A 24,967-nucleotide genomic window follows, 5' to 3' on the forward strand; every position below is an offset into this window, starting at 1 on the left:
GAACTGTGTAGGGGTTTGACCCTCCGTCCCTTCTGATAGACCAACAATGCATTTGTTTTGTTGTCTTGATCGGCTTTCCAGTCATCGACTTTGCTCCTCAACGACACGCTCTCCTTAATGGCCATAGTCACTGGACTCCAGTGTACTGACCTTATTGCTGTGGTCCAAAAGGGTCAGCTTGATGTCGGAAAGGGTGCTGGCATGAGAGTCGACAGGTAAACATCTGGTGTTGAGGGAGGACTGAATAGGAACCAGGGATTCTCCCAATGAATTTTTCAGCTCTAGAGCCAAACTTTGTTGGGACTTGTTGAACTGAGTAACCAGAAATGTTCTCAAAATTGCGGTTGTTAGTAGCTTGAGGGAGCCGGCTGCCATCTTAATGGCAGGGGCATCTGTACCATTTGATATTTTGCAGCCTGTTTGTTTTAAATTCTTGGGCATATCAAAAAACATTAGTTACCTGGGTGTTTAACTTTGTTTTTGAGGCGGCATATAACAATATACCGGCACATTAAGAAGGAACTTGTAAAACGGATCATCGGGAGGAACATCACACGCGCTTCCCCTACGTAGCGCAACTGGAAGTCCTCCCGTTGATACTTTCTAAATGTCCTGTTATCATATCCTTTTGTAATGGACTAACATTTTCCCTGCTACAGTTGTTAGGCTAACCAGTCTGTAATTCCCTGCTTTCTCCTTCCCTTTTTTAAATAGAGGGGTTACATTTGCTACCTTCCAATCTGCCAGGACTGTTCCAAAATCGACAGAATTTTGGAAGATAACAACAAACACATTCGCTGTTTTCAAGGACACCTTGTTGGCCTTGTCCTTCTTCTTGCAGTGTGGTGCCCAGAATTGAATATAATTCTCTACTTTGATTGATGGAGAAAATAGAATGACAGAATGCCGATGAAGTAGAGTTGTGAATTGGATGGGGTCTTCGAACAAAATGCTTTTTTTAAGTTTAGTCCTAAGAAACAATAGAGCAGTAAATCTGTCAAAACTAAACCAAATTAGAGCTCCACACTTCTTGCTAAGTGAAGTAATGGATCGAAGCTCAAACTTTTTAATTGGGTTCAAGATCTTGAAATTTAGAGCTAACAAGAATTTCTAAGCTGAATTGCAAACGGTTTGCTGAGAGTCACCATACCAGATTTAGATTATATTGTGGGTGAGTGGAAGAAAGATAGTCTTTCTGTAGACAGATGCCTTGCCTGAAAGAGGCAGCGTTATTAGCAATAATACACATGAAAAAGCACCGTGAGCTCTGATGGTGTACTTTAAACCGTTAAACACAAAAACAATTTGGAAAATGTAATCACATCTGGTCTTTAACTCTTAGACATATATTTAGCTACAAATTAGTAATCAGTACATTGCGGTCAAATTTAGCTCAGGATGAAGTGGCTTTCTGCTATACATTCTCTGAATTTAAAATAAATATTTTTGGCTTCATGGGACAAAACCCACAGAAAAGAGGAGGGAGGGAAGTGGCTGCCCATTTGAAATGTGTGCTACAGTATCTGCAAATATTTGTGATCTTGACATAATGTGTGCAAGTGTGACTTTAAACACCTTGATTTGGTTTCTTTTGTTTGATAGAGTACAGAGCCGCGAGGATTTCCTTTGGATGGTGGCTGGACAAAGCGACCAGTGAAAAGGTACAGCAGTTTGTGGGGAGTGGGTTAAATATATTTGAAGCTGTTTGTCAGGATTTCACATTTTCAGTCGTCAAAACGAAATGAACTGGAGCCTGGAAAGTATGCCGGAAATGGTGCTTCAAAAGAATTACTCGGAAAGATTTAAAAAAAAATTTAGAGTGCCCAATTATATTTTTTTCCAATTAAGGGGCAATTTAGTGTGGCCAATCCACCTAACCAGAATATCTTTGGGTTGTGGGGGTGAAACTCAGCAGACATGGGGCGAATGTGCAAACTCCACACAGACAGTGACCCAGGGCCGGGATTCGAACCTGCGTCCGCAGTGCCGCAGTCCCAGTGCTAACCACGGCGCCACATGCCGCCCAATTATTCAGAAAGATCTTAGATGCAGTGCCAAGTGCTGCTTTCTAAAAGCTACATAAATGGTATTATGTGGATTTCCAAATGTTCAATAGCGTTCCAAAGAATTTTTCTAACATTTACGGTCATGGAATTGAAGTCAAATTATTGACCGCTTGGATGATTTTTTTTATTAAAGAAATTTAAAGTACCCAAATCATTCATTCCAATTAAGTGGCCGTTTAGTGTGGCCAATCCACCTACTCTGCACATCTTTGGGTTGTGGGGGCGAAATCCCCCCCCCCCCAAACTTGCCTGGGTGAATGCAGCTCCAACAACACTCAAGACGTTCGACACCATTCAGGACAAAGAGGCCCACTTGATTGCACCCCTTGCACAAACATTCAAACCCTCCACCACCAATGAACAGTGGCAGCTGTGTGTACAATCTACAAGATGCACTGCAGTAACTCACCACTGTTCCTTAGATAGCACCTTCGAAACCCACAACCACAACTATCCAGAAAGGACAAGAGCAGCAGATACCTGGGAACCCCACCACCTGGAAGTTCCCCTCCCACCACCCTGACTTGGAAATATATCGCCATTCCTTCACTATCGTTGGGGCAAAATCATGGAACTCCCTCCCTAAAGCACAGTGGGTGTACCTTCACCTCAAGGATTGCAGCGGTTCAAGAAGGCAACTCCCCACCACCTTCTGAAGGGCAACTAAGGGTAGCCAATAAATGCTGGCCTAACCAACGATGCCCACATAGCATAAAATCAAAAGATATACTGGCAGATTAAGTAAGTGGACAAAACTTTTGACAGATTGATTTCTGTGTTGGTAAGTGTGAAGTTATCTATTTTGGACAAAATATGGATAGAATTGAGTATTTCAATGATGAAAAATTAGGAACAGTGGAAGACCAAATCGATTTAAGGGTCCATGTTAAATTTCAGAGCCACTGCAAAATCCACATAATCTGGGTTGATAATTGACAAGTTGACAAATCACTAAAATGTAGTAGTCAAATATAAAAACAAATAATAAAAAAGATTAATGGAATGTTAGCCTTTCTAACTATAGGACAAGAAAGGGGAGGAAGTTTTGTTACAGCTATACAAAACTCTGGTGAGAAATCTGGAGTACTGTGCCCAGCTCTGGGCACTTGCATCGTAGAAAGGATATAGCGGCGCAGATCGGCCAGAATGTGACCAAGGTTACAAGATTTAGATTAAGGAGATATTACATAAAGTAGGTGTGTAGTACCTGGAATATAGATTGAAGGGTGATTTGATTAAGGTATTTAGGATTTTACAAGAAATTGATAGAGTTGATAAAAATAAGCATTTTCTGCTGGCTTGGACACTAGGATAAGGGGACATAACCTTAAAATCAGAGCCAAGCATTCAGGAGAGGAGTTAGGAAACTACACACAAAAGGCTAGTAGAAGTATGGAACACTGTCCCACAAAATACAATGGATGCTAGCTCAATTAATAATTTTAAATCTGAGATCAATGGACCTTTTTTGCTTGATAAAGGTATTTAAAAAAGTGGAGGAATTAAAATACAGATTAACTATGATATCACCGAGTGACGTAACAGGCTCAAGGGGCTGAGTGACTGACTGTATCTCTGCTCCTAATACTGAGAAAGGGGGAACCTGTGTTTACATAGTGCTTTTCACAACGATAGGATGATCCAAAGTGCTTTGTAGCCAATTAAGCACTTTATTGAAATGCAGCACTATGATATTGCAGAGGCAGCCAATTAGTATGCAGAAAGTTTCCATAAACAGCAATGCAATAAATAAGTTGATCATCTGAGTTTGGCCAGGGCACTGCTCTCCTTTGAATTGTATCGTGGATTAATGTCTCATTTAAAAAAAGAACAAATCTGACCGTGCTGGACACCCTGAGTACTGCACTGAATTATAAACCCAGATTATGGGCGGGATTCTCCGACCCCACGCAGGGTCCGAGAATTGGCGGGAAGCGGCGTTATTTCCGCTCCCGCAGGTTTTCGAATTCTCCCGCTGGTAAAAAACCGGCGTTGTGCAAATCCCGTCGGCAGCCTGTGAAAACAGCTGGCGCCGGCGGGATTTCATTTTATTTGCACTGACCTGAAATCTCCGGCCCGGATGGGCCGAAGTCCCGCCGACGTGGCCACGGGTCACGTCGGCGAAAATCACAGTTGATTTAAAACGGCGTCAACCATTGATGATGGTTGACGCCGTTCAGTGTCGGGGGTGGGTTGAGGCATTGGGGGGGGGGGGGTGGGTTGCGGCCATCGGGGGGTTGCGGCCATCGGGGGAGTGGGTTGCAGCATCGGGGGAGTGGGTTGCGGCCATCGGGGGAGTGGGTTGCGGCCATCGGGGGAGTAGGTAGCGGCCATCGGGGGAGTGGGTAGCGGCCATCGGGGGAGTGGGTAGCGGCCATCGGGGGAGTGGGTTGCGGCCATCGGGGGAGTGGGTTGCGGCCATCGGGGGAGTGGGTTGCGGCCATCGGGGAGGGGGTTGCGGCCATCGGGGGAGTGGGTTGCGGCCATCGGGGGAGTGGGTAGCGGCCATCGGGGGAGTGGGTAGCGGCCATCGGGGGAGTGGGTTGCGGCCATCGGGGGAGTGGGTTGCGGCCATCGGGGGAGTGGGGTGCGGCCATCGGGGGAGTGGGTAGCGGCCATCGGGGGAGTGGGTTGCGGCCATCGGGGAGTGGGTTGCGGCCATCGGGGGAGTGGGTTGCGGCCATCGGGGGAGTGGGTTGCGGCCATCGGGGGAGTGGGTTGCGGCCATCGGGGGAGTGGGTTGCGGCCATCGGGGGAGTGGGTTGCGGCCATCGGGGGAGTGGGTTGCGGCCATCGGGGGAGTTGCGGCCATCGGGGGGGTTTGGGAGCAGCGGCGGGCAGAGAGGGGGGGGCGACGGATGCCCGGGGCCAACGCACCGTGGCCCCCCCCCCCTCTGTATGCCGCTGCCCCCTACCCTAACCACCCCCCCCCTCACCACCCCTACCTCCCTCCAACGCCCCTACCCCCCTCCCCACCACCCCTACCCCCCTCCAACGCCGCCCCCCATCTCTCGCAACGCCGCAACCCCCCCCCCTCAACGCCGGGTCCCCCCCCCCCTCAAGGCCGGGTCCCCCCCCCCCCTCAACGGCGGCACCCCCCACCCTCAACGCCGCAACCCACACCCCGTCCCCCTCCCTCTGAAGGCCGGTACCCACACCCCCCCTCTCTCCTCCTCCCCCCCTCCTCCCCCCCTTCCTTCCTCCTCCCCCCCTTCCTCCCCCCCTTCCTTCCTCCTCCCCCCCTTCCTTCCTCCGTTAGTGGGGGGGGGGGGGTGCGGCGTTAGTGGGGGGTGGGTGCGGCGTTGGAGTGGGGTAGGGGTGGTGAAGGGGGTAGGGGTGGTGAGGGGAGGGGGTTGGGGTAGGGGCAGCGGCGTGCTGAGGAGGGGGGCGACGGATGCCCGGGGCCAACGCACCGTCGCCCCCCCTCTGCACGCAGCTGCCCCTACCCCAACCCCCTCCCTTCACCACCCCTACCCCCTTCACCACCCCTACCCCCCTCCAACGCCGCACCCCCACACCCCCACTAACGCTGCACCCCCCCCCCCCTAACAGAGGAAGGAAAGGGGGGGAGGAGGAGAGAGGGGGGGGAGAGGAGGAGAGAGGGGGGGGGAGAGGAGGAGAGAGGGGGGGGAGAGGAGGAGAGAGGGGGGGGGAGAGGAGGAGAGAGGGGGGGGGGAGAGGAGGAGAGAGGGGGGGGAGAGGAGGAGAGAGGGGGGGAGAGGAGGAGAGAGGGGGGGAGAGGAGGAGAGAGGGGGGAGAGGAGGAGAGAGGGGGGGAGAGGAGGAGGGGGGGGGAGAGGAGGAGAGAGGGGGGGAGAGGAGGAGAGAGGGGGGGGGAGAGGAGGAGAGGGGGGGGGAGAGGAGGAGAGAGGGGGGGGGAGAGGAGGAGAGAGGGGGGGAGAGGAGGAGAGAGGGGGGGGAGAGGAGGAGAGAGGGGGGGGGGGAGGAGGAGAGAGGGGGTGGGGAGGAGGAGAGAGGGGGGGTGTGGGTACCGGCCTTCAGAGGGAGGGGGACGGGGTGTGGGTACCGGCATTGAGGGGGGGTGTGGGTACCGGCATTAAGGGGGAGGGGGACCCGGCGTTGGGGGGAGGGGGACCCGGCGTTGGGGGGAGGGGGGGGGACCCGGCGTTGGGGGGAGGGGGGGGACCCGGCGTTGGGGGGGGGGGGACCCGGCGTTGGAGGGGGGTAGGGGTGGTGGGGAGGGAGGTAGGGGTGGTGGGGAGGGAGGTAGGGGTGGTGGGGAGGGAGGTAGGGGTGGTGGGGAGGGAGGTAGGGGTGGTGAGGGGGGGTGGAGGTAGGGGTGGTGAGGGGGGTTGAGGTAGGGGTGGTGAGGGGGGGTTGGGGTAGGGGGCAGCGGCGTACAGAGGGGGGGGGCGACGGTTGCGTTGGCCCCGGGCATCCGTCGCCCCCCCTCTCTGCCCGCCGCTGCCCCCAAACCCCCCCCCCCAAATGCCGGGAACACACCCCCCCCCAAATGCCGGAACACCCCCCCCCCCCACCCAATGCCGGAACACCCCCCCCCCACCCAATGCCGGAACACCCCCCCCCCCCACCCAATGCCGGAACACACCCCCCCCCCCCAATGCCGGAACTCACCCCCCCCCAATGCCGGAACACCCCCCCCCCCCCACCCAAAAATGCCGGAACACACCACCCCCCCCAACTGCCGGAACACACCCCCCCCCCCCCCCAACTGCCGGAACACACACACCCCCCCCCCAACTGCCGGAACACACACACCCCCCCCCCCCCCAACTGCCGGAACACACACCCACCCCCCCCCCCCCCCCAACTGCCGGAACACACACCCCCCCCCCAACTGCCGGAACACCCCCCCCCCCCCCCCCCCCAAACTGCCGGAACACACACACACCCCCCCCCCCCCCCCGAACTGCCGGAACACCCCCCCCCCCCCCCGCCCCCAACTGCCAGCTCTGTCTCTCTCCTCCTTATCCTCCAAAATACGCCGGGTCTCACCACTTCCGCAGCTGGAGAAACTGACGCGTATCGCGTCAGTCAGCTGCTAGCCCCTCCGGGAACGGAGAATAGCGGCCTTAAAGAAGGCCCCGGCGCCGGAGTGATTAACACCGATTTTTTTCGCAGGCAACCCGCGTTACGAAGGGCTACGGAGAATCCCGCCCCATGTGGATTTTGCAGTGGCTTTGAAATTGCAGCCAGTATTGAATGCATATTCGTTATCCAGCAATACGTTATCAGCAGAATTTACCAGAGAACCCAATATTGAACTGGAACCCATGGGCTTTTTAGGAACTAATTCTGGGGGAAAAAAATCCAGAAATTCTATGAAAAAAAGTGTGTTTGTGTTTTGTAAATACATTTGCTTAAGCAGCAGATACTGATTAGTACATCCTCAGTTGGGCAGCACGGTGGTGCAGTGGTTAGCATTGCTGCCTCACGGCGCCGAGATCCCAAGTTCGATCTCGGCCCTGGGTCACTGTCCGTGTGGAGTTTGCACATTCTCCCCGTATTTGCGTGGGTTTCGCCCCCACAACCCAAAGATGTGCAGGTTAGGTGGATTGGCCACGCTAAATTGCCCCTTAATTGGGAAAAATGAATTGGGTACTCTGAATTTATTTTAAAAAGTACATCCTCAGTTGAGGTGATGGAGAGAAATCACTTGCTGCAGTTTCATAGGGAGCTGAGTTAACAACTCCCAGTTGTAATGACAGGAATACAGAAAGCTTTTGCATTGCTGACAAAACTATATTGAGGTTAATTCCCTAGCACTGTCCAGTTTAGTAATTCTTGCCCTTGTGGCCTGCCGTGGTGATTATATCTGCACTGATGTTAATCCAGCCGACTCACGCTGTGAGAGTTGGAAACTATTGCCAGCAGTTTCCTTCATTAAATCAGGTGCAGGACTATTGTCTTCCCAATGAGAAAGCCCTGTTTTGGTTGCCAGTGTTAGTGACCCAATTATAAACCAAAGTTGATACCAGTGATTAGAATTTTAGGTTAGTCACTGTTAAAAGTATAAGATCATATCTGGTTGAAGCTGTGATTTATCAGTGTCTCAGTCAGAGTGTGGCTGATTGCCAGGAGCTGCCCAAGGCTTGCACATGTGTGATTTATTGCTGTATTTGTGCAGCACTGACCCTGTGAGATAAATAATGCTGCAAACAATCAACCTAAACAGCACCAACTTCACACATCACTCGGGGAAGAATCTGTACAATTCTATTGTGTTTATTCAGCAGATTACAAACCCAAGTGCATTTGCAAATTTCATTATAAATTAATTAACTTATCTACAGTTTACATAGTCTTAGTAGTTCCTTTGTGATTATGTAATATTTAATTTTGGGCTGTCAAAACAGACATCACAAAGGCCTAATTAATGTAAGTTCCGGTTGTTACATTTGTGAATTTCAGGGTGAGTCACAGATGGCAAATTGGAGTTAACGCTTTAAAGATAATGACCAATTTCTTAAGTTTAATTATCAAGTGTTAATTTCCGTCAGTGCACGAGGGATTGAATCAGCACTTGCATTGACGAGAAGTTTTTCTAATTAAATTCAGTTTTGGCTCCAGTAAAGTCGTTCTAAGGGTGTAATGTAACACAATTTTCTTTCAAACCCAATTTGTTTCACTTATTAGCTTCTAATTCTCATGTTATGATATCTTTATAAAGCACTGATCAGGCCTCAGCTGGAGTATTGTGTCTGACTCGCAGCACCATAATTCAGGAAGGATATCAAAGCCTCTGAGAGGATGCAGCTGAGATTTAGTGGGGATGGAATTTTTCAATTATATGGACAGGCTAGAGAAACTGGGGTTCTTTTCCTTAAATCAGAGAATTTTAGGAGAAAATTGAATAGAGGTATTCAAAATCTTACCTTTTTCTTTTAAAATTCTTTTAGAGACTCAATTCATTTTTTCCAATTCAGGGGTCAGCACGGTGGCGCAGTGGTTAGCCCTGCAGCCTCACGGCACCGAGGTCCCAGGTCCGATCCCGGCTCTGGGTCACTGTCTGTGTGGAGTTTGCACATTCCCCCTGTGTTTGCGTGGGTTTCGCCCCCACAACCCAAAGATGTGCAAGATAGGTGGATTGGCCACGCTAAATTGCCCCTTAATTGGAAAAAATGAATTGGATACTCTAAATTTATTTTAAAAAACGAAGAAAAGTGAGGAAGGACAAGGATTTTGACCCAGCGATGACGAATAGGGATATATTTCCAAGTCAGGATGTTGTATGATTTGGAAGGGACGTTGGAGATGGTGTTATTCTCATGCTCCTGTTGCACTTGTCCTAGATGATGGAAGTTGCAGGTTTGGGAGGTGCTCTCAAAGGAGCCTTGACTAGCTGTTCTGCTGTGTCTTAGAATTGAAGAGTTGGGATGAATCCTGAGCAGCGTTCGATGGATGATAAAGTCAGAATTTCATTCCCATCTCAGTTGGAGTTGGTTAAATGTTCCTGTTCAGTGGAGCATTTGCAGGAACTGCTGTTGTTCGGTGTCTGGTTCCTGCTGTAACAACACAGAGGGTCAGTGGGGTGTCTCTTGTACTTTTGCGTTTCTATGGAGATGAGCACAGATGGGGCTCAGCGGGTTAGGAGTAGCCTGATGTAGGATAAATCTTTCTGATTATGATAAATTTGTGTGGGTAAGGATAGTGGGATGTAAGTGGCAGAAAATTTTGACTACAATGGAGTGCCTCCAAATCTTACATCCTTTTCAGTCAAATCATATTTTATCTAGGGTGTAATTCCCTTTGTGTTTAAAACATATATAAATTTAAAGTACCCAATTCTTTTTTTCCAATTAAGGGGCAATTTTAACGTGGCCAATCCACCGACCCTGCACATCTTTGGGTTGTGGGGGTGAGACCCATGCAGACGCGGGGAGAATGTGCAAACTCCACACGGGCAGTGACCTGGGGCCAGGATCGAACCTGGGTCCTCGGTGCTGTGAGGCAGTAGTGCTAACCACAACACCACCATGCCGCCCACATAATTCACTTTGTGTTAAGGAGAGGATTCATGATCTATATTCATTTCTGAAAAATCTATTAAATCAATTTGAAAGTGGCAAATGGTTTCAATGGAAATGAAATTATTTTTCTGTTGTCCTTTAGCAAGGCATTCATTGGCACCGTTAAAAGCTTATTTTAACTTCTGTAAAAACCATGAGGGTTTTCGAGATGCACCCAAATGACTCATGTTCGTAATAACGAACAGTGAAAACTGACTGATGCTTTTCCATTTGTAAAACTGTGTGTCAGGTCACACACCAAGCTGCTGCTTAATTCTCATAAAAGAAGTGATGTTGTTGGAAGGGAGAGAAGGCACATACATTCATTGTGAGGTACTCTTCTCCGTAAACATCATTACAATAAACCGCTGAAAAGCCTACCGTCTGAGAAGAAGCTTTTGTCGACTGGCCATAGCCAGTTTACCAGAGACTTGGGTGTGCTGTCCTTTAAAGACAACCCCATCTGTGGGCCAGTCTTTCTCCTGTTTCAGGTTGGTGGAGATGGGATCATGCATGGATAATAATTTTAATGATCAGATTTTGCCAAAACTTCACAATTTGTTGATCAAAAAATAATAGCTAATATTGCCCTTCGTGACCAAAAAGGTTAGGAGGGTTATTGGGATACGGGATAGGGTGGAAGTGAGGGTTTAAGTGGGTCAGTGTAGACTCGATGGGCTGAATGGCCTCGTTTTACACTGTGTTATATGTTCTATGGTTTGATTATAAATGCACTTTTGTGTACTGTTCTATATGTGGAACGGCCTTGTATCTAAATTGTGCAGCTGCAGTTCCATGAGTGACCTGCTTAAATACACTGGACTACACAGATTGCACCACAGTTGGGGCGCGATTTAACGGCCACATGGCTCCCGGCGCAGATGCAGGCATTCCGGTTAAATAGCGGGAGAGGCCAAAATCAGGATCCGTGCTGGGCACGAATCAGTTCGCGATCTAACCGACATATTCCTGATGGTGGCTTCCGGATCCTGTCCAGACATGGCAAGACACCAGTTGACTCCAATTAAAATCAGTCGCCATCTCATTAGCGGAATGTAAGTCCAATCTAATGGTTTTCCCGGGAACTAACAGACTGCCCAGTGAGAGGTCACGTAGGCGCCGTTTAGCACTTTTTAAATACGGGAAGCTAGCGCAATGGCTGCTGAGGAGGTGAGTAGCCATTACCATTCCCCAGCATGTGGCCTGGGGCAGGAGCTGTTTCTCCAGTGCCTGTGGGTGGGAGATGGAGGGGGTGGTGTTGCAGGGGGCTGGGTGTCATAGATTGGGGGCCGCTCCTGGGGGTGGGGGTGGGTGCGGAATGAGGGGCTTAGCATCTGCTAAGCATCTATTGCGTTTACCTATAACAGGGCAGCTATAACTGCTGCATGTCTGTCCTACCAATCGCTCCCAGGAAAGAGCCCTGTTCACGGTTATTGCTGAAGGTCACTTTAACTCCCTTCAACTGTGAGCAGCCTCTAGCTGCACAGCTGCAGGCTATTGCTAACAAGGAATTAGCAGTGTTGATTATGTGAGCACTTCACAGCTCGCAAATCCATTCTTGTGGGGTTACACATCCCATGTCTCAGATGAGTATTATTGCCTTGCATTCTAATCAAACTGAGGCCTGGACACTTTGCCTGAACCCTGGGGACATCAGTGCCACAGAGGCTGCAGCCGACAATCAAACACCCAAGAGCTGGGCTCCCCGCGACCAGAGCGTGAGTGTGTTGATCATGGGAGGCCACAGTAACACTGCCCCCGAGTGTTCCTGGCAGGGACCTGGGTTTTGGGGTCCAGGGGCTCCTGCTGTGGCCGGGGGTGGGTGTGCAGTGTGGGGTTCTCCAGCACAACAGGCTCGGTGGATGGAACTCTGAGAGAAGGCAAGACAGGTAATGATGGAGGAGGTTCGGGGGATATGAGGGTCCTGGGGCGGAAGCCCTAACAGATTGTCAATCTCTCTCGTTCTCCAATTCCTTACAATTCCAACATGGATGGTGTTGTTGACCCCGCAGCAGCAGCCCTCATGGCACTGGTGGCAGACCAGGTGGTCAGATGCTGCACATACCCTGTAGACAGGGCCGCCCATCAGTCTGGGGAGAGAGTCAGAGGAGGATGCTGGTGACAGCCAAGGTGTACAGGCGTGGCTGGTGGAACACAGAGTTGAAGGACAGCATGTGCCGCAGGAGGCTCCGTCTTGACAAGGAGACGGTGAGGCACCTGTGCCATGTCCTTGCGGAGGAGGAGGGCGCTCGTTTTTGGTGTCCGTGATGGTCACTGCAGCTGGTTGACTGGTGGCGGCCTGAATCCCAGCATCTTCAGGGAGGAATGTTCTGAACCGTAGGCCTTTCAGGGGGCCTGAACCCCAAAGAAACTCTGAGTGGAGGCAATTTGAACTCCAGTGAGAGTTAGTGTCTTAAGGATAGGAAGGGAAAGCATAGGGACATAAGAAACAGGTGTAGGAGCAACCTAAATAGGCCTTCAGTCCTGCTCTGCCATTCAACAAGATGAAGGCTGAAATTCTATCACAACTCCACCGACCTGTTAATTCCCTTAGTACCCAGCCTCTATCGTGAATATACTTAATGACTGAGTATCTATGGATCTCTGGAATAGAGAATTCCAAAGATATGTAACCCTTTGAGTAAAGAACTTTATCCTCGTCTCAGTTATATAAGGCCAACCCCTTATTCTGAGACTGTGACCCTGAGATCTGTATTCCGAAGATAGGGGAAGCAATTTCTCAGCATCTCCCCTGTTAAGCCCCTTTAGAATTTTATATATTCCAGTTGAATCACCTCTCATTCTTCTAAACTCCAGAGAATATCGGTCTCGTCTAGAAAGAGAGAATTCGCTTAACTTAATAGTTACACAGGAGATTGATGCAATGAATAGGGCACGTTGGTCAGCTTGACAATGCAGCTAAATGTATGAGAGAGAGGGCAGCATGGTGGCGCAGTGAGTAGCACTGCTGCCTCACGGCGCCGAGGTCCCAGGTTCAATCCCGGCTCTGGGTCACTGTCCGTGTGGAGTTTGCACATTCTCCCTGTGTTTGTGTGGGTTTCGCCCCACAACCCAAAGAAAATGTGCAGGTTAGGTGGATTGGCCACGCTAAATTGCCCCTTAATTGGAAAAAAATAATTGGGTACACTAAATTTATTTTAACAAAACAAAACAAAAAAAATGTGAGAGAGTCTTTGAAATTTCTTTGTTTCAGGTATCTGAAGCTGTATCACCATCGGCTCCTGTTACGGTGTCTCAGTGCCTGGAACTGCTTTGCGCAGCAGCGCTATGCTGCAGCTGTATCTTTGCAGGAACGCCAGTTGCTGCGGAAGGGTCTGCATGCATTGCACTGGGCTGTGCAATTTTCCAAGATACAGGAGAAATTGCTGGAGAGAAGGCAACGCGCACGGCTCCTGGCTCATTCCTTTAAGCGAGTGAGTATAGCAATCGCCCAAATCTCACAAGATTAAAAAATTCACAGGCTGTCACAAGTAGAATCATTTTCCTACTTAAAATAGGATAAAACCCATAGCAGAGATCATCTGTTCCTCCTTGGGCAACTATATCTTAACCTGGGTATCTGAGCACATCCTAGGGCACAGAGAGTTAGGATTCACCTGTGAGAGTAATTTGTAGCACAAAAGCCACAGATATCTGAACTGAACCTCCAAAATGTATTAGTTTCAATTGAAACATATTTGCAGCTCCTTTCCTCCTCCACCGTTAAAAGCTTGAAATAAAAATTTCAGTGTACTATCTCCCTTTATAGAAACTTTGTGAAAGTGATTATGTTGTAAATTTTCTCCATACCCGCTCCCCTGAACAGTGGACAGTTGCAGCCAGGCCCAGTCAGTGTCAGCTGGTGACAGGAGCTCCAAACACAACTGACAAATTCTGTACTATTCACCCGAGGAAGCCGGTCACACTGCAGTTGATTAGGACGAAAACTTACAAACTCTGGAGGAATCAACAAGAGGCTGCACAATTACTGAGCTTGGCCAGTCTGCATGGGCAGTAAGTGTGAATATTGGCACCACAATAATGCAAAGGCAATTGACATATGCCAAACGTTATATAACGGTTCTATAATTCACCTCATGGTGCAGGGAATAGAACTGATCCTGGCGCCTTCCTGCCAATGAAGTTCAGTACCACATCAGGCATAGTATGTACCCACAGGATTATCAGGAATGCTGCTGCTTTGTTGCTTGAGTGATGTCTTGCTACAGTATTGGCCCATTGCACCATGCAGCAGTACCACACATGTGAAATCTTTTGGGATAGAAGCTTCATGGTTTCATAATCAGAAACCAGGCTGAAATTCAAACATGTCGGTATTAAGAGTTGGTGACTTGTCTGAAGATGAACTGTGAACGTAACCAGTCAACATGAATTATGTAAATAATAGAGAACCAGCTGCTTCTACTCCCACATGTAGTGTAGGTGTGCAGCAATCAGCTCTGACTATAAACTGCTTTAAAGTGTGGTCTACCCGGCAGGGATTTGACTTCTAGAGGTTTGCGTCTCATGTTTGAAGAAAGAATTTTTAAGCTTCACACCCTGAAGGATGTGTGCTTGTCCTGACACTAATGGATACATGGAATTGATGCAACGTATCAGCACTCTATAGGAGCCTTTGCTCTGCACTATGCTTGTTCATCCAGTTTATTCCATTTAGTGTCTGTTTGAGCCCGTGTTGGTCATACACTGTGACCTACCTGTGCCTTCTAACTGTGAGTGCAGCTTGAATCTGACATGGAGACAGAGGTTGGAGTTGGTTTGTAGACAGGTGCTGCTGTCATGGGTCAGGTTCATGAAACAAAGGAGGCAGACCAGAGAACGTGCCGGGAGAGTCCTGGAATGTGCTCTGGGGCAATTTCTTTACCACCACATATTTGTTGCTTGGAGGAAGCAAGTTAATAGAGCAGGAATAAACATACAGAATACACAGAATACTCTGTGTTATCTCTCCCTGTAAGTGTCATCTCTACCTGAAAATGTTCACATCATTTTTGCGTTCAGTGCACTCAAAACAACCAGCGGTCACTTGGCATCAAATGTTCTAATTTGGAATGAGTTTGATTGCAATCAGTAGGGTTTAAAAAAAAAATAATTTAAAGTACCCAATTCTTTTTTTCCCAATACAGGGGTAATTTAGCGTGGCCAATCCACCTTCCCTGCACATCTTTTTGGGTTGTGGGGGTGCGTCCCATGCAGACACGGGGAGTGACCCGGGGCTGGGATCGAACCTTGGTCCTCAGCGCCATGAGGCAACAGTGCTAACCACTGTGCCACCGTGCTGCCCTTGGGTTTTGCCATCTTTGACACCAGGTGACAAAAGGAGCCTAAAGGTATCCAATGTACTCAGCAAGCGACATTGAAAAATACCCCTCCCCCCCACACCCCAACTTACCAGTAAGGGTATCTTTGAGTCCCCCGTATCCCACATCATAAGGTTAGGGCGACGTCAGGCTTCTTGCCCTGGACTAGGAAAGAATCTCTGTTTCGGGTAACTCTCCACTGATTGTTGCTGGGAAGCCCACATGTGTAGATATCTGCCATAGGACAGGGTTATCTCAATTCTGAAGTCAGCTACTCTTTTGCCACTCAGTTAAGGTACACATGAAGAATTGCATTTAGGGAGGACAACCAGCACGCAGGGAATCAATCTCAGTGCTTTCAGGGAGGTGAGGAGGTCAAAACAAGGGACTCAAACATCCTCTAAACTTCACCCAGAGCAGCAGAAATGCTTGGTTGAAGCAGGAGGAAGCCAGGAGATGGTAATGTCAGCATGCGGTAACTCCTGTATCTGCAATCTATTTTGTGTGTATTTGTCCCTTTGTGTGGAGTGTGGTGCACTCGCTGGGGTGAAGGTGTTGGTGTTTACATTAATTACAAGGGGTTAAGTGAAATTGCTGTGATGCAGTAAAGTGCAAATGATTTTCAGCTCTGCATATGCTGGTTGTGCAATCTGTGTGCCACCACACCACTGACCTGTATTTTGTGTGTTTCTGTTCCCAGTGCTTGCTTTGATGCATGGGCACGTTTTTGTGGACAAAAGATTGCCTGCCAACAGGCACTGGAGAGGAGACAGATAGAGAGTTTGCGGAGTTTCTTCCTGCAGTGGCGCTCAATGTTACAGCTAAAACGTGGAGAGAATCTGCATCTTTTCCAATTGTGCCACACACAAACACATCAACAAACTACAGGTTTGGGTATTTAAAAAAAAAAAGTGCCGCTTTGTAACACTATGCTAGCAGTGTTGCAACAGTACAGATATGCTCATGCCATTTTAGTTTTTAAAATTGTATAACCTGCATTGTTACAGCGCCTTTCATGAACCTGGGACGTCCCAAAGGGCTTTGCAGCCAGTTCAGTATTTTTGAAGTGTGGTCACTGTGTAATATAATGCAGCAGTTAGTTTTGACACAGCAAACCTCCCCAAGCAGCGGTGTGATAATCTGTTTCCAAGCTGTTGGGTGTGGGATGAGCTGTGGCCAGGGTACTGAGGAGAACTCCCCAGCTCCTTGAATAGTCCAATGCAGGCAGGCGGGCGGGGCCTCGTTTTAACATCTCATCCAAAAGGCAGCATCTCTGATAGTGAGGCACTCCCTTTGTATTGCACTGGGGAGTTGGATTGCATTGTGTTGCCAGGACTCTGGAGATCCTTGTTCTCTCGATGAAACCATACAATGTCTTTTATCCCCTTAGAATTGCTGTTTTAAATTACAGACGGCTGTCCATTAATGTGACAGCAATCCGAATGTTCATCGTTAATGGGCAACGAAGAGAGCCTTGCATGAGCAGAATTTTTAAGGAACAAGAACAGGTCTTTTTCTTTTTGATGGATTGACCTAATGCCGCCAAGTTTTCACCTATTCTCAGTACATTACTGCCGCAGAGGATAACTTATTCAAAGGAGGCCAGCTGTCACTACTGATTTACATCTCAATTTGCATATATTTACATTATAGCAAATTTGAGAGGGGGTTGAGGATAGTTAATATAATGAGAAAGGTGGGAAGAAAAACAATGTTCATAAACTTGCAGAATGGGCATGTAATTGACAAATTCATTTAAAAATAGAAAAGCATGAGGTGGTGCATTTTCATGCGAGGAATACGGAAGCCACAGACTGTTGCAAAATTCCTGGAAAAGTGGTGTAAATAGGGTGAAGGATGAAAGGGATCAAGCACTGCTGATACACATCATTAAAAGTGGCAATACAGGTTTACACAGGCCTAAACTGCAAACCAAAGGCTTCATTTTGAGAGGAATAGAATTGAAAGGCAGAGAGGTTATGTTAAACAACCTTGGTTAGGCCATACTTAAGGTACCGTGCATAGTTCTGGTCACCGTACTACTAAATAGATAGAGAGGAACAGCTGGGGTTGTGGTATAACCGTTTGACGGAAACCCACTTTGTACTTGAGAGTGCACATTGCCCGGGATTGGGGTGGGCTCTGAAACATAATTTCACTCTTTGGTGACTAGTTTCACGAGGCCGATTTGCTAAAGGTGGGGCAACCTCCCTCTGTCGTTGGCGGTCCACCTCTCGAATTTCCTCTGTCAATTTTTGGGCTCCTCTTCCTCCTCCTGTTTCACCTTAGCCTTGAACGAGATCATCTCTCCCCTCCCTACTGCCTTTTGAGCCTCCCAAACCAGCGACTGCGAAACTTCCCCTGTGCAATTAAACCCCCCATATTCCTTGATCACCTTCCCTATCTTATTGTAAACTTTGATCCACTAACAACCCCACGTCCATTTTCCACCCTGGCCTATGGGCCATCCCTGTCTCCAAAACCACATTCACCAATGTGGAGCATGGTCCAAAATTACTATTGCTGAATATTCCGACCTCCCAACCCCAGCTAATAGTGCCTCACGCGCCAGGAAAAATTCTATCCTCGAGTACACTTTATGTATGGGGGAGAAAAACGAATATTCCTCTTCCCTCGGGTGTAAGAACTTCCCATCTCTCATGAGGGCAGCACGGTAGCACAAGTAGATAGCACTGTGGCTTCACAGCGCCAGGAACCCAGGTTCAATTCCCTGCTGGGTCACTGTCTGTGCGGAATCTGCACATTCTCCTCATGTCTGCGTGGGTTTCCTCCAGGTGCTCCGGTTTCCTCCCACAGTCTAAAGACGCGCAGGTTAGGTCGATTGGCCATGATAAATTGCCTTTAGTGACCAAAAAGGTTAGGAGTGGCTATTGGGTTACGGGGATAGGGTGGAAGTGAGGACTTAAGTGGGCCGGTGCAGACTCGATGGACTGAATGGCCTCGCCTTCTGCACTGTATGTTCTATAACTATTCTAACTGCCCCCCCCCCCCCCCCCCAGGCCCCTCCTATTCGCAATCATAATAAGCCCAGGCCCTGTCCTTTGGGCCTGACACGCCCCATCCTTTTGTTGCTGTCGAACCCCCCGAATCCCCCCCCATCCACTTCCTCTTGAAAACACATCTCCCATGGGCAGCATGGTGGCGCAGTGGTTAGCACCGTTGTCTCAGGATGCCAAGGTCCCACGTTGGTTCCTGGCTCTGGGTCACTGTCTGTGTGGAGTTTGTATATTCTCCACGTCTTTGCATGGGTTTCATCCCCACAACCCAAAGATGTGTGCGGTAGGTGGATTGGCAACACTAAATTGCCCCTTAATTAGAAAAAATTAATTGGGTACTCTAAACTTAAAAAAAAGACACCACGGTCGCGATTCTCCGCTCCCCACGCCGGGGGGGGGGAGAATCGCGGGAGGGCCGGGCGAATCACGCTACGCCGCCCTGGCAATATCGCCCCCCCGCGATTCTCCCACCCCCCCAAAATGGTGTGACGCGTTTTGCGACACGCTGCTCGGAGAATCGGCGCTCGCCGTTTTTCACGGCGACCGGCGATTCTCCGGCCCGGATGGGCCAAGCGGCCTGACGACCCCGACCGGTTCACGCCGGCGGCAACCACACTGGTCGCTGCCGGCGTGAACATCGCGCAACAGGTAAGTGTGGGGCCAGTGGGGGGCGGAGAGAGGATCGAGCACCACGGGCGTGCTCGTGAGGTGACTGGCCCGCGATCGGTGCCCACCGATCGTCGGGCTGGCGTCTCTAAGTGATGCACTCTTTTCCCTCCGCCGCCCTGCAAGATCAAACCGCCATGTCTTGCGGGGCAGCGGAGGGGACGACGGCAACCGCTCATGCGCAGGTTGGAGCCGGCCAACCTGCGCCCACCTTCTCGCCAGCTTCACTGTCATGTCCTGGTATATTTGAATACCAACTCTGTCCTGCTTCACCTCGAGCCTTTGCTTTGCCCAACCCAGGACCTTCTCTTTAACATGGAACTTGTGAAAGCAAATTATGACCGCCCTTGGCAGCTCGTTTGCTTTCGGCTTGGACCTTATGAGCCCTATCATATTGGGAATTCTTCCCCTCCCTCAACAACTCTGCCAACATCTTTGTGACGTACTCAGTTGACCTCGGACCTTCCACCCCCTCAGACAAGCACACATTTCGTAGATTCTGGCACCTCCACTTGCTCTCCAGGCCCTCCACCCCAGCTCTGAGTCCTTTATTGGCCCTTACCACCCTCTGCAGCTCCTCACCCGCTTGCTCCCATACCTCGGCCGACACCTTCAACACCGCCGCCTTTACCGGGCCATCGCCTCCTCCACCCCTCCTTCGTCTCAGCCATCATCTCCTTTCGATCAAAGTTTACAATAAGATAGGGAAGGTCTTATGAGGAAAGGTTGAGGGTGCTCGGCCTTTTTTCATTAGAACGGAGAAGGATGAGGGGCGACTTGATAGAGGTTTATAAGATGATCAGGGGAATAGACAGTCAGAGACTTTTTCCCCCGGTGGAACAAACCATTACAAGATGACATAAATTTAAGGTGAATGGTGGAAGATAAAGGGGGATGTCAGAGGTAGGTTCTTTACCCAGAGAGTAGTGGGGGCATGGAATGCACTGCCTGTGGAAGTAGTTGAGTCGGAAACATTAGGGGCCTTCAAGCGGTTATTGGATAGGTACATGGATTACAATAGAATGATGGCGTGTAGATTAATTTGTTCCTAATCTAGGACAAAAGTTCGGCACAACATCGTGGGCCGAAGGGCCTGTTCTGTGCTGTATTTTTCTATGTTCTATGTTCTGTACCAGTTAGGCCACAGGTCCTGTTTCTGTATGCTCAATTTGATGTAATTTGATTAGCAAACCTTGAACATATTCAGCATGGTTCTCATTCTGCTCACTGTGTATACTCCTGTTTGGTCTTAGTAAACATTCTATGCCTAAAATATTCAAGTAACTATTTCTAGCAGCATATAGTCCAGGATCTGCTGCTCTGATCCGATTCTGCAGTGAACCTGACAGTTGAAAAAAAAATTATAAATTGCTGAGTATTAATCTCCTTTCCACCACATTTACCCAGCTCACTGGTACCCTCTGGTGATTGATACCACGTAATGCAGTGATTCACTGGTATCCGTGAGCCTGGATATTCGGATGATTTAGAATGGTTGGTGTCTTAAATTCAGTAAAAGAAAATCATGAAAAGCAAGACCTTGATATTAATTCATTTGTTCAGCAAGGAGACCATTCAGCCCATTGTGTTTTTGCCAGCTCTTTACAATCGTATGTGCGTCAGGCGTGGGTCAGTTGGTATCATTCGTGTCTCTGAGTGAGGAGGTTGCGGGTTCAAACCCACACCAGGACAGTACAATGTGGTATTAAAATAATGCTGCACTGTCTGGGCTGCCATCTTTTGATTCAACATTAAATCTAGGCTGTATCTGCCCTCAGGTGAATACACAAACATATGAGTTAGGAACAAGAGTAGACCATTCGTCCTTGAGCCTGATTGTGGCCTCAATAGCATTTCCCCCTGACCCTAATACCCTCTGACTTCTTTAATCAAGAATCTTAACTATCTCTAACTTAAAAGACAATCAATTACCTTGCCTCTCCCACTCTCTGGCGAAGTGTTTCACCAACTCATGACTTATGAAAGAAGAATATTTCTCCTCTTCCTGGTCTTAAATCGGAGACCTCTACTTTTAAACTGTGTCCTCTTGTTCTGGCCGTTCCCACAATGGAAATCTCCTTTCAGCATTCGCTCTGCCAAGCTCCCTCAGAATCTTATGTTTCAATGCGATCACCACTCCTCCTTCTAAACTTCAGTAGATACAGACCCAGCCTGTCCAATGTCTTAGATAGACCCCTCATTCCAGTGATGAGTTTAGTGATCCTTCTCTGAACTGCTAATATAATGATGTCCTTTCTTAAATAAGAAAACCAAGACTGTATACTTTTATATTCCATTCACTGTGCAAGAACAGCAACATCCTATTTGCCTTCCTAATCACTTACTCTACCTGCATTCTACAGTTTTGTGATTCATGTACTAGGACACCCAGATCCCTTTGTACTTCAGAGTTCTGTAGTTAGTACTGCTGCCTCAAGACGCCCAGGACCCAGGTCCGATCCTGGCCCAGGTCACTCTCCTTGTGGAGTTTGCACATTCTCCCGTGTCTGCGTGGATCTCACCCCCACAACCCAAAGATGTGCAGAGTAGCTGGAGTGGCCATGTGAAATTGCCCCTTAATTGGGAAAAAATGAATCGGGTACTTTAAATTTATTTCAAAAAAGTACTTCAGAGTTCTGCATTCTCTTTATATTTAGATAATATTCTACTTTCTATATTTCCTGCCGAAGTGGACAAGTTAATATTTTCTTATGTAATATACCATCTGTCAATTTTTTGCCCACTCACCTAACCTATTTGTATTCCTTTGCAAATATGTCCTCTTCATAATTTACTTTCCTACCTATCATTGTGTCATCAGCAAATTTAGCAACTATGTATTCAGTCCCTTTATCCAAATCATTGGTATAGATTGCAAATAGTTGAGACCCGCGCACTGATCCATGTGGCACTCCACTCATTACATTTTGCCAACCTGTAAATGGCCATATTTTGCATGTTCTGTTTCCTGTTAGCTAACGATCCCCTATCCATGCTACTATATTATGCTCTACACCATGGGTTCTTATTTTGTGTCGTAAACTTTGTTGTGGCACTTATCAATTGATTTCTGGAACTCTTACGTACACCACATCCACAAGTTTCCCCTTGATCCATGTTGTTTGTTACCCCCTCAAAGAACTCTAATAAATTGGTCAAAAATAATTTTCTTCTCTCAAAATCAGATTGGCCGGAACTCCAGCTGTTTGCGTCAACGGAATCTTCCAATCCCGCCAACAGCACACCCTCATCGCGTGTTTCCAGGTGGAGACTAGTGCATTCAACAGAAAACCCAGTTGTCCAAGGCAAGAGCAGAAAATTCCACTGCTGGCTAATGGCAGCCTGCCTCCCGGCCACCCAAAGACTCTGCCTGTTTGAATTGAGATTTTCTTCATTCACAGCTTCAACCTTCCTAATCACAAATTCCAGTATTTTCTCTTTGATGGATGTTAAGCCAACTGACCTGTAGTTTCCTGATTTTTGTTTCCCTCATTTCTTAAATAGAGGAATTACATTCGTTATTTTCCATTTGATAGGTTCTTTCCGGAATTCAGGAAATTTTGGAAAATCAAAACCAATATATCTGCAATCTCAGCAGGCACTTTATTAAGATCCTCAGGTGAAATCCATCAGGATCTGGGGACTTGCCAGCTTTCAGTCTAACCATTTTTTCAATACTGTCTCCCTGGGGATTGTAATTGTTTTAACCCTCCCCTGACTTGATTCACGGTTAATTCTGGGATGTTAATTGTATTCTCTTTTAAAAAAAATATAAATTTAGAGTACCCAATTATTTTTTTCCAATTAAGGGGTAATTTAGTGTGGCTCATCCACCTACTGCACATCTCTGGATTGTGGGGGTGAGACCCACGCAGGCACGGGGAGAATGTGCAAACTCCACACGGACAGTGACCTAGGGCCAGATTTGTATCCTGTACAGTGAAGTTGAGTGCAAAATATCCATTCAATTCATCTGCCATTTCCTTATTTTCCGTGATTGATCCCCTGACTCTCTCTTTAATGGACCAACGCTCACTTGAATTACTATTTTCCTTTTTAAATACCTGCAGAAACTCTTACTATATTTTTTATGTTTCTAGCCAGATTTCTCATGTATTTTAATTTCTCCCTTGATATTATTCTTTCATATTCTCGTTAATCGTCTGACCTGCCCATAATCTTTGTGGAATTGTACAGCTTTCCTTTAATTTAGATACTATCCTTAAATTCCTTAGTTAGCCACGGATGGTGCGTCCTTCTCCTAGTCCCACTACTCCACAGGCCACACCATAATTTAAAAGTTTAATTCACCCACCAGAATGGCCAATTATTTACCTTCGCTATTGTTAGACCCAGAATAAGACTCTACCTGGGCTTTTTAAAAAATAAATTCAGAATGATTGATTTATTATAAAACAATAATACTTTTGTAAAACAATTGCAAGAACTGGTTAACGTATAATTTGTAATCTGGAAATGTAACTATTTATCCCCTTTAAAATTTGCACATTCCACGTACACGCGTGTGCACACACACACACACACACACACACACACAAAGGACTATCAAATAGGACCTCTGCAGTGATGGGTGGTTGTAGAAAAACCTTTATAAAAAAAGGATAAAGTTTGCAGGGTTTTGGCAATGTCTTTTTTTTTATTTAGAGTACTCGATTAATTTTTTTTCCACTTAAGGGGCAATTTAGCGTGGCCAATCCATCTAGCCAGCACATTTTTGGGTTGTGGGGGTGAGACCCACGCAAACATGGGGAGAATGTGCAAACTCCACAAGGACAGTGACCCAGATCCGGGATCGAACCTGGGACCTCGGCGCCGTGAGGCCGCAGTGCTAACCCACTGCGCCACCGTGCTGCCCCAGGTTTTGACAATATTGAGCTGGTGCTCTCTTATGTAAAGCTGGGTTGCTAGTCCCAGTAGGTGCCTGGAGGTTCTCGCCAACGTAGCTTCGGCATGGAGAAGAATAGAACCAGACCTATCCCTCTTGCCTCGGCCTTTCGGGTTTCGAAATACAGCCAATTTCACTGAGGTGAGGATTCCTGGCTGGATACTCAGAATCACATTGTATTTCAGGCAAGACAAGTAGAGCATGAGCTAGGCAGCTTTCCGCCATCTCAGTTCATTCCCAGTTCAAAAAACAAATTCAGAGCTTTAAGCTCATCTTTGTCAGATTTCCAGTAAATAACTAGGGTCTTTGCCTTTCACACAGTATTTCCCATCAGCTAAGGAATTGCAATTCAAATAAGCAAATAACTCCCCCCTCCAACATCTATGCTGTGAAGTCATGTGATTTCTTAGAAACCACATGCACGTTTATTTCAGGGGGATTTGAAGACAAGAATAAGTAAGTATTGCTACAATTGTACATGGATTTGGTGAGACCACATGAGAGAACTATGAACAGTTTTGATCTAGGGAAGGATATATTTATCTTGGGAGGCGATAAAGCAAGAGGTTCACTAGATTAGTTCTGATGACTAGAGGCTGTGTAAATTGAGGCTACACTTTCTTTAATTTAGAAGGATGAGAGGCTATCTCATTGAAGCATAAAAGGGGTTTTACAGGGCAGACAATGAGGGGGTGTTGCTTGTGTCTGCAGAGTCTCAAGCACAGTCTGAGGATAAGGAGCTGATCATTTAGGACTGATGTAAAGATAAATCTTTTTACTCAAATAGCTGTGAATGTTTGGAATTCTCGACCCCAGAATGTTCTAGATGCTCCACCATTGAATATATTTAATGCTGAGATGAACACATTTTGATCATTCAGGGTATCAAAGGATATGGGAGCAAATGGGAAAATGGAGTTAAGGTGAAAGATCAGCTATGGTTGTATGAATGGTGGAGCAGAGTCGAGGGGCTATATGGACGACATCTGCTCATATTTCTT

The 24,967-nt window shown here is 47.8% G+C and overlaps 1 protein-coding gene across 13 annotated transcripts in view; it reads left to right on the plus strand.

Annotated features, from left to right (window-relative positions):
* LOC119979506 overlaps positions 1–24,967 on the plus strand; it is a 72,836-nt gene that overhangs the window by 14,765 nt on the left and 33,104 nt on the right. For 7 of the 13 annotated variants that reach the window (XR_005463747.1, XR_005463746.1, XM_038821822.1 and 4 more), the window contains 4 exons: positions 1,603–1,661; positions 13,883–14,070; positions 16,078–16,265; positions 22,246–22,365. Coding sequence is in view for 11 of the 13 variants with exons in the window: in XM_038821822.1 (XP_038677750.1) it covers positions 1,603–1,661; positions 13,883–14,070; positions 16,078–16,265; positions 22,246–22,365 (555 nt within the window). In the remaining 2 variants the exon portion in view is untranslated. Of the gene's footprint in view, positions 1–1,602; positions 1,662–13,270; positions 13,491–13,882; positions 14,071–16,077; positions 16,266–22,245; positions 22,366–24,967 lie in introns of all 13 variants that reach the window. The other 6 variants (XM_038821823.1, XM_038821825.1, XM_038821827.1 and 3 more) reach the window with 3 other exon arrangements.

Source organism: Scyliorhinus canicula, chromosome 16, assembly GCF_902713615.1.
Source record: "Scyliorhinus canicula chromosome 16, sScyCan1.1, whole genome shotgun sequence".
NCBI lineage: Eukaryota > Metazoa > Chordata > Chondrichthyes > Carcharhiniformes > Scyliorhinidae > Scyliorhinus > Scyliorhinus canicula.